The sequence below is a fragment of the Notamacropus eugenii genome, chromosome 4 (genome assembly GCF_028372415.1).
Source record: "Notamacropus eugenii isolate mMacEug1 chromosome 4, mMacEug1.pri_v2, whole genome shotgun sequence".
NCBI lineage: Eukaryota > Metazoa > Chordata > Mammalia > Diprotodontia > Macropodidae > Notamacropus > Notamacropus eugenii.
Window position 1 is genome coordinate 108,544,932 of NC_092875.1, and position 9,948 is coordinate 108,554,879.

The window sequence follows — 9,948 nt, forward strand, 5'->3', positions numbered from 1 at the left end:
TCAATTGCCATGGTATAAATTGTTCTCCAGGTTCTACTCATTTCCCTCTGCGTTAGCTCATAGAAGTCTGGTCAGGGTTCTCTGAAAATATCCCTTTTGTCATTTTTAGATGTAAAATAATATTCTGCTACAGTCATATACCATAATTTATTCAACCATTCCTCATTTGATGGTGACCTCCTTTGTTTCTAGTTCTCTGCTTCAGTGAAAAGAGCTGCTACAAGTATTTTGTACATATGGGTCCATTTGCTTTTCCTTTGATCTCTTTTTGGATATGTGCCTTGCAATTGTATCCTTAAGAGTATGTATACTTCAGTGAATCTACAACTTTTTTTTTCAGTGTAATCACATTTTGCCTTTTAATGTATTTTTAAAGTAGTTTTTAATTGGTATCTTTTGTGTCAGACTGTAAGTTCCTCAAGAGTAGGGATCATTTTTTGGCCTTTCTTTGTATATTCAGTCCTTAGTACGGTTTCTGGTACATAGTTGGTGATTAATATATGCTTATTGATTTGAATGATTTTTATATTAGTTAGATTTCCCATACATCCCTCCCTCATTCCATAATATTTTGAAGAAAGAGAGTTATTTCCCACTTCCCTAAAAACTGGAAATCATTCCATGGCTCACAAAAAGTGAAAGTAAGGGTAGCCTAGATTTGGTAAGATGGGAAGAGGTGAGGAATGTCTCCTGGTGGTAAGCAGTTTAGAAGCCTTCTCTGATCCCTGTCAGTAACCATTTTCGGGATACAATTTTTAGAAAAGACACTATCCTTGGTCTCCTGGTAGATGGAGGGAAAATTTATGACTATTGTACACACAATCAGAACTTCTATACAAATCTTTCCAGAAGAATGTTAATACCATGTGACTTTTCTTTCAAGGCTGCTCTTGCTGTCCACTTTAACTCAATTTAGCCTAGACATAAATGTTGATGGGGAAAGACACAGACTATCCAGTATGATTTGATCCTGACTTAATTATATAGACAGCCCTAGATGTAGGAATTCTCACCCCACCAAATAGTTTAACAGGTGGAAGAAGAAAGGTGGTAGGGTGAGCAGTTCAGGTCAGGGGATTTACGAAGACAGGTAAAGGGACAAATCTGGGACATTCACTTGGTGATATTCACATCCACACTGATGGTAGGTGTATTGAACAGACAATTAGCTGTACTATGTGTGAGGTGATGGTCATGCAAAGATGAAAAAATACACAGTCCTTGATTACACAGAGCTTCTTAAAGTAGAGGGATAAGACATGTCCTTAATAACCTTAGTGCAAGATAGGATGTGGTAAGTGAGCTGGAGAAATCAGTTGTTCATAGGTGATGACTTCACCATCCCCAGAAATTTTCATGAGGGATAAGGAATGATAATAATAGTATCTTTTATTTATTAAAGGTTTTGCATGTCTCTCCGAAGTACTTTGATATGAATTATGTAATTTCATCCACACCAATTACAAAAGGGATGTTTTTAGAGAAACCTGACCAGATCTAATACAGAGTGAAGTGAGCAGAGCTTGGAGAACAATTTATACCATTGCAACAACAGTGTGATAAAAAAATAACTCAGAAATACTTAAGATTTTTGAATAGATAAGGCCAACGTTATCTACATTAGACTGTAAATTCCTCACACATTGTATGTGGTATCAGCAGTATAGTCAACTTTGAAAGACTTAGCTACTTTGATCAATACAATAACCCAAGCAAATTCCAGAGGACTTATGATAAAAACCCTATTCACCTCCAGAAGGAGATCTGATGAAGTCTGAGTGCAGATGGAAGGGACTTTTTAAAATTTCCTTTACATTTCTTCCTTTTATCTTTTTTTTGAAACATGGCTAATATGGAAATGTGATTTTATGTGTATAATTGATATTTTAGTGCTTACTTTCTCAGAGTGGGGTAGGAAAAGAAAAGGAGGGAAAGAGTTTGGAACATACTTTACAATGTGAAAAATAAAGAAAAAATTAGTAAAAACACCATATACTCCTTGAAGGCAGAGGTTGTCTTTCTGCTCTCTGGTACTTAGCCCCTAGTACTTAGCACAAGGCCTGACACATAGTAGGTGCTTAACAAATGTTTCTTGACAGATTATTGTTTGATTGTATAGGAGAAGCAGAATAGTATAATGGATAGAACACTGGACTTGAATTTAAGAAGACTGGAGTTCAAATCCCATCTGAGAAACTGACTAGCAGTGTTGAACCTAAGCAGTTTAATCCCTCTGGGCATCAGTTTCTTCATTTGTAAAGTGAGCATGTTAAACTAGATGACCTCTAAGGTCCCTTCCAACTCTAATTCTGTTTTTGTGGTCTCCACTGACAGATAAGAAGGTTGAGGGACGGAGAAATAATGTTTTTTTCCCAAGGTCACACAATATCAGAAAGAAGGCTGGAACCCAGGTCTCTTGACTCCAAGTCCTATTGCCTTCCAAAGGTCTTCCTCGATGGTTCTTTTATGGACTACCAGGGATTTCACTGTGTTTAAGCTCAGATCCTGTGATGTCCTAAAATATGAATATTTGATTTTCTTTTTTTTTTTTTTTTGTAAATTAGATTGTGACAGATTCACCTTTGTGCAACTGGGAGACAGTGGAGAAGTCAAGCAGGAGATGCCCCAGATTGGAGAAATGCTCTTTTGTCTGACAGATCGGTGCCCAGAGGAATTTGAATCTTATGGTTGTTACTGTGGTCAAGAAGGAAGGGGAGACCCAACTGATTCCATGGATAGGTATGGGAGATTATAGCTGTGTGATAGGAATGCAGTGTCAGGACATAATACTGGCACAAGGTCAATTGGCATTGGTTCATTACAATTAAGCCCTGACTCATCAAGATAGCCAGGATCAGGAATACTTTTAGATCAGAGCTCCATAGCTGAGAGTGTTTGTGTGTGTGTGTGTGTGTGTGTGTGTGTGTGTGTGTGAGAGAGAGAGAGAGAGAGAGAGAGAGAGAGAGACAGAGAGAGAGAGAGAGAGAGAGAGAGACAGAGAGACAGAGAGACAGAGAGACAGAGAGAGAGAGAGGGAGGGAGGAATGGGCTCTGTGTCAGTCTGGTGAAGTCTATGGACCCCTTCTCAGAACAAAGTTTTTGAATGCATAAAGTAAAATGCAAAGTGCTACAAAGAAAACCAATTATATTGAAATGAATACATACACACGTACACCCACCCCCCCAACATATATATATATTTCCCATCCACGTTCACAGGCCCCCTGAAATCTATCCATAGATCTCTTGGGGATCTATGGATTCCATGTTAAGATGCCCTGCTGTGAATGATCCTAAACTTGTCTTATCAGTAAAGCCCATCCTGAAGGACTGGGGTACCCCCTAGACTTATTTGCAAATGGAGGGCAAAGGAATATTCATGTTCTAAACAGCCTATGTTTATATAGAGCTAAATACTTGCAAAGTATGTGAGGTAAATAATATAAGAAGTGATCAAATCCAGCAGATCCATGCCAGTCCTTTTGCCCCTTCCCCTAATAGTGTCTGCCCCTCATCTATCCTGATTCTTTGCTTTTAATATTATCTTCTATCTATACTACATATGATGGACATAGTTATTTAAAGCTTCTCTCCCATTAGAATGTGAGCACCTGGAGAACAATGACTATGTTTTTGCCTTTCCTTTTACCACAAGTCTTTAGTGTTTCTGTGTTGCCTGTCCCCCTGTTCTCTGCTGGAAAAAAAAAAAAGGCAAAACAAAGAGACAAAACAAACTTATTGCGGACATATTGGGAAGACAAAGTTGCTGTTCAGTCATTTTCAGTCATGTCTGAATCTTCTTCATCACATTTAGGGTGTTCTTGGAAAAGATACTGAAGTAGTTTGTCATTTCCTTTTCTAGGTCATTTTAAGATGAAGAAACTGAAGGAAACAGGGTTAAGTGTCTTCAGGGTTAACTGAGGAAATTAGTTCAGAATCACACAGCTAGTAAAATACTGAGGCCATATTTGAACTCACTCCTGACTCCAGAGCTGCTATTCTTTGCACAGAATCATAAACTCTTAGAGCTGGAAGAGTCATTAATTAAACGGAGTTCATTTCACATGTATTGTCCACTAAGTGCCAGGCCCTGGACTAGCATGGGCCTTAGAGCTTGTCTAGTTCAGAGGTTGTCTAATCCAACCTCTTTCTTTCACAGATGAAGAAACCAAGGTTCAGAGATATGAATGTGACTGTATATGTAGTGAGATTTTAAGAGTCTAGCAAGGGCCACCAACTTGCCCAAGAGTTCAGGTTCACATTTGATTCTAGAATTAGGTGCACAAATGTCTGCAACTGCATCAGAGCTAGGGTTATTATCTTTTATCATGGTCATTTTGTTCAACTGCAACAGATATTGATACAACAATATTCACAACTCTTATGCCTACATGGCTGGTATAGTTCAAGGTTTTGTCCTGGGTTTTCTGTCCTTTCATTCTATAGCACCACACTCGGGACGTCATCAGACTCCATGGGTTTTATCATCACCTGTATGCAGAGCTTTCTCTCTTGCTGTGAGTCCTACATCACCAGCTGCCTAGTGGGGACATTTTAAATGTGTCATTCCACAGGCATCTCAAACTCAAAGTCTTCACCGCCTGCCCCAACCTACCTTCCCACCATTAATACACTTTACTCCATTTGACAGGCTCTAAATCCAACCACACTGATCTAGTTGCTGCTTCCGACACTTGGCACTCCATCTACCTTTGCATGTGCTACTTTCCATGCTTAGAATGTTCTCTCCCCTCATCTCCATCTTTGAGTTTCCATGACTCCCTTCATGTCTCATATTCAGTGCGTCCTTCTGCAAGAGGCCTTCCCTAGGCACCCCAGCTGTTAGTGCTTTCTCCATTAAGATTACCTCTGATTTATTCCACATGTAATTTGTGTGTACCTGTTTTCTGACATTGCTCTCATTAGAATGTAAGTTTCTTGATAGGAGGGACTGTTTTTACCTTACTCTGCCCCCCTATCACTTAGCATAGTGCTTGCCAATACTAGCAGTCAGAAATGTTGACCCTTTGAGTCTAAATGGACACTGATTATCCTACTTGAACTCTGCTCAGATAAACCAATAATCGTGTTGTTGGTGGCATCACACTCTGTTTAAAAGTATTCAGCAATTGTGGGGAGTCCAGTCAATTTTCAATCAATATCTCCATCAGCTTATTCCACAAATTGTGCACTCCTGGCACGGAGAGCAGAACAGAAGAACTTGATGAGCGTTTTATTTTTTCCAACCATTCCAACTTTGTTTCCCCAAAGAATTCTTTGGCTGGCTTCACCTAGCCTAGGGATTTATAGAATACAGTTTTAAAGAGGTTGCTTTGATCTGCCTGGTTTACAAGAGGGCATTGTTAATATATTGCTTCCTTTTCCTTAAAGGAGGAGACATAGGAGTTTGTTTTTAAAGAGAAAACAAAGTTGTGTCTGGATACTTCGTACCTTTGAACAAGAAACGTTTTGCTTTGTTGTAGGTGTTGCTTGGCACATCATTGTTGCTTGGAACAAGTGAAGAAATTTGGCTGTGAGTTAGAGAGGAGTTCAGGATCCAAAGTGACATGTGAGAATCACAAAATAAAATGTAAGTGATCCCAAGGAGGGTGTTGTTCAGGTCAAGCTAGCAGGGAATCATCGAGTACCTGCTACATGTTCACATGGCCTTTCTCTCTACCCAACTGAATAATCTGGTTAGAGATAGGAAATAAACACAGGAGAACAATAAATATATGTACATATATGTATGTATATATTTGTGTTTGCATGTATACATATGCATAGATGTATGTATAAATACACAGTAAAATAAATAACAAGTATTTTATAAATTAATAATGCTGTGAGTAAGACACAAGAAAAATTAACAAGGTAAAAGAAAATATAAGAGCCCTAACAAAATTATAAATAATTCAAATATTATCTATGCTGAATTTTTAGAAGTTTTATAGATGCCTTTATTTTTACACAATTGTTATTCCCCACCCACCCCAAGTCTCTATACAAGTAACAAAATTAATTCATATCCATTGACAAAATATGGTCCCATAATACATGTATATTCTGCCCCCATAGTCCCTTAGCTTTCTGTCAGATGTGTTTCATTATGTGCTCTACAAATACTGGTTATTGTGCCTGATCTGAGCCTGACTGCCTTGTCTGGGTTATTGTCATCATTGTGTATGTTCTTCTCCTCGTTCTACTTATTTCGCTCTGAATTTTGATCTTCAAATGGAGGCTGGATGGTCACCATCATCTTATGGTGACGGGATTCATGCTTCACTTAGGAACAAGACTAGATGACTCTGAAGTTCCCTACTTCCATGAAATTGTTGTTTCAGATGACAATAGCTCCACCTGAAAGCACTGTTTCTCAATGCATGAAGCCAAGAATGTTCATTGAACATCAGTTATATATTTCAGACACTCTGAGGCCTATTAAGAAGTATACAATGGAAGGAGATGATATTAGATGAAGCCAGTTGAAGGGAGTAGGAATGTGTAAACTGGAGCACAGGAGGCTTCAGTGGATCATGAGAGCTGTTTTCAAATACACGAAGAATTGTAATGTTGAAGGGTTATATTTGTTTTGCTTGACCTAAGAAGATAGAACGAAAGACAATTGAAAGAAATTGCTAACAGGCAGATTGAGAAGACATATGAGGGAAAATTTATTAGAAATTTAAGTGGAATGAATCACCTCCTCAGGATATAACAAATCCCCTGTCAATGGAAGCATTAAAGTAGAAATTGGATGACCACTTACTGGGGAATCTATGGAGGCAATAGGATAGGCCTATAGGCTCAGGGGTAGAGTGGTGAAGGCTACCTCTGTGATGACTTCCAACTTAAGAGTCTATTCTTCCAAGAATGCAGAGCCCCTGTCCCTAAGTCACTGGCCATATAGCAGAGGAGATACTCAACCAATCAACATTCCTTCAGTGCCTATCATGCACTTTACACAGTGCTCAACGCTGAGCATAAAAAGAAAAAAATAGAAAGAGTCTTACCTTCAAGGAGCATACACAGACAAATAAGAAGAATTAACAATACAAAGCATCATATGCTAAGGGTCAAATGAGTGGCAAAGACAGTGTTTCCAGAAGGGTAGCCATTTGGTGAAGCCTGGTAGAATTGTATTCAGGTGATCAAAGAGAGAAGAGATCACTTTCAGCTGAGATCATCAGAGAAGTCTTCATGGAAGAAGTAAAATTGGAGTTGGACCCGGTATAAAAATACCATGTTCATTTCAGTTGAATGGCAAGGTTAGAAGCCAGGTAGCAAAAGGTGAAAAGTAAGGATCGGACTTGAAAAGTTTCATTGGGGAAAATCTTCATGGATAAGATAGGATTTGAGTTGACTTTTGAAAAATAGATAGGATTTACAATGCAAAGATTGTGGGGAACTGGAAAAGAATGTTTTGCAAGTGAAGAAGATACAGAGTAGAAAAAGTATAAGGGGATGGTCAGTGAAGAAATATGGCTAAACCAAAGGTTATATGTAAGAGAGAAAGAAGAGAGAAAGAAGCCTGGAATGGTTAAGAGATGAAAACTGAAAATCAGCATCTGGTCAAAGAACTCACAGATCAAGGGCAGTTTAGGCTACCAGGGGAAATACTAACAATATGATTAATAATAATAATTTACATTCCTGTAGCTCTTTAAAGAGAGGACACACTGATAGACAGAGAGACAAATGACAGATACATACATTCATACATAAATGACATACATAGATACATAGATAGATAGATGATAAAGAGAGAGAGCATTTACTGAGAACTTGATATGTGTCAGTTGCTGTGCCAAGTGCTAGTGATACAAATATGACAAAAAATATAGCCTTTGCCTTCAAGGGGCTTACATTCTAATGTGTGAAGACAACATATAAACATATGCTGGGAAGTGGAGGAGGGGAAAGTACATGTAGGTATAACTTCACAGTTACAAAGTACTTTTGCACTTACCTTTCTCATCTGAGCCTAGTAACAACTCTGCGAATCTCCATCTGATATATAGGGAAGTCTTGAGACACGACCATGTCCTAACAGGGCAATTTCCATTCATATTCCACCTTGAAATTCAATACAATTCATTGTATTTATTCAGTGTCTATTGTAAAAAAATTACTATACTTGGTTCTAGGGTAGATACAAATTATAAAAGACCAATATGCTGAATAAGGGAGGTGATCATTCTGTCTTCCTCCACACCAGTCATAATACAGCTGGTATTATGAGCTCAGATGAGTTGGGGTATGTCCAGAGAAATGTGACTAGGACGGTAAGGGAACTGAAAGCCCTACTATATGACTGGCTAAAGGAACTGGAGATGTGTAGACTATGGTAAAGAAGACCAGATTATATGAAGATACAGCGATCTTCAAATCTATTAAGGACTGTCATGCAGAAGAGAAATCAAAGGTTTGTTTTACTTGAGCCTAGAAGGCAAAACTAGGACTAAGGGATAGAATTTAATAGGAAGAATACACTGAAAAAACATAAAAGTTTCCTAAATGTGAGGGTCAGGCTTAAGTGGACTAAGCTGCTTTGTAAGTTAGTATGGGAGTTGTTCATGACTGGGAGTGTTTAAGCAGAGACTGTCTACTCACCTATTAAGGTTGCTGTACAAACTAGACAAGTCTGTCTCCCAAGTAACTTCCAACTCCTCAGGGAGTTTATAATCCAGCAGGGGATTCCAGTTCCACATGTTATATAATACAAAATTGTGCCTGAAGAAACATTCTAGTTAACAAATTTCTCCGTAAGAGGTGATGAAGTAGAAAGAGTGCTCAGCTTCAAATTTGAGAAGATCTGAGTCTCAATCCAGATACTGCCAGTTTTTTTGTAAGAATGGGCAAGTCATGTAACTCTCTGAGCCTCAGTTTCCTTATCTTTAAAATGGGGGTGATAATATCACACTACCTGTGTCCCAAGGCTATTGTAAAGAAAGCCTTGCTAAAATGTAGTTTTACTATATACTCATGAATTATTCTTGGTGACAAGGATGTAATATTTGAGTTGTTCATTGTTTTCCCATTGCTTCTTTAGGTAGAGGGCAGAGTCTGTGTGAGAAGCTTCTGTGCTCCTGTGATCAGACTGCTGCCCAATGTATGGCTGCTGCAACCTTCAATGAGAGTCACAGGTTCTGGAGTAGATCCAGGTGCCAGGAGAATGGAGCACTGTGTGAAGATAGTCACCATGAATGGCCTTTGCCTCCCACTGGTTTAGGAAGCAGGAGCTCAAGCTCTGAAGAAAACAGCAATGAAGAGTCTGTTGCTTCCCTCGCAGGGGGTTTCAGAAGAAAGAAAAGATTTTTGGGAAAGCCATTTAGCAATGCTGGTTCCAGGCCAGTCCATGGACAATAATTTGAGTTTCCTTCATCAGTGGAAAACACCAAAAGCAGGTCATCTAGATCTATGTTATTCCAAATTTAAACTTTCTAAAGCCTTGGGTGCCTCACGTGCTGAATCATAATAATAATGACTCCTCTACATTTTTCCCCCTACAGGTGTGATGGGAAGATTGATTGTAAAAATAAAGAAGGTGCTTTGAAAGTTAGAAGTTCTACACACACGAGTCATTATTATTGCCAGACTTGTTAGAATGCAAGATCAGAGGGATCTGGATGTACCTCTTTGTCTGATTTGTACTGCATGTATTGAATCATGGAAATTAAATAAAAATTCAAATTCACTGTTTTGGAACTTCACCACATTAGATGACGATGCACAAGTGCTATTGGGGGTGTATATGGGAGAAGGGCTGAGGGGATCACTTTCTGAACACTTATTCTTTGAATGCTATTTCTGGCAAAGTTGAGCCAATGAGTTAACATTTAAGGTAAGGGAAGTTTTAATTAAGTTAGATATCACTTACTTTCAGGCATCTAGGTAGCACAATGGATAGAGTGCTGGGTCTGAAGTCAGGAACTCATCTTCCTGAGT

The 9,948-nt window shown here is 38.7% G+C and overlaps 1 protein-coding gene across 1 annotated transcript in view; it reads left to right on the forward strand.

The window, feature by feature from the left end:
• Positions 1-9,697, forward strand: part of OC90 (otoconin 90) — a 42,165-nt gene extending 32,468 nt beyond the window's left edge. Inside the window, exons 12-15 of the mRNA XM_072606561.1 lie at positions 2,565-2,739; positions 5,484-5,590; positions 9,053-9,407; positions 9,513-9,697. Of these exons, the coding sequence (XP_072462662.1) occupies positions 2,565-2,739; positions 5,484-5,590; positions 9,053-9,369 (599 nt within the window). The 3' untranslated portion in view covers positions 9,370-9,407; positions 9,513-9,697. The remainder of the gene's footprint in view (positions 1-2,564; positions 2,740-5,483; positions 5,591-9,052; positions 9,408-9,512) is intronic.
• Positions 9,698-9,948: the final 251 nt, after the last annotated feature.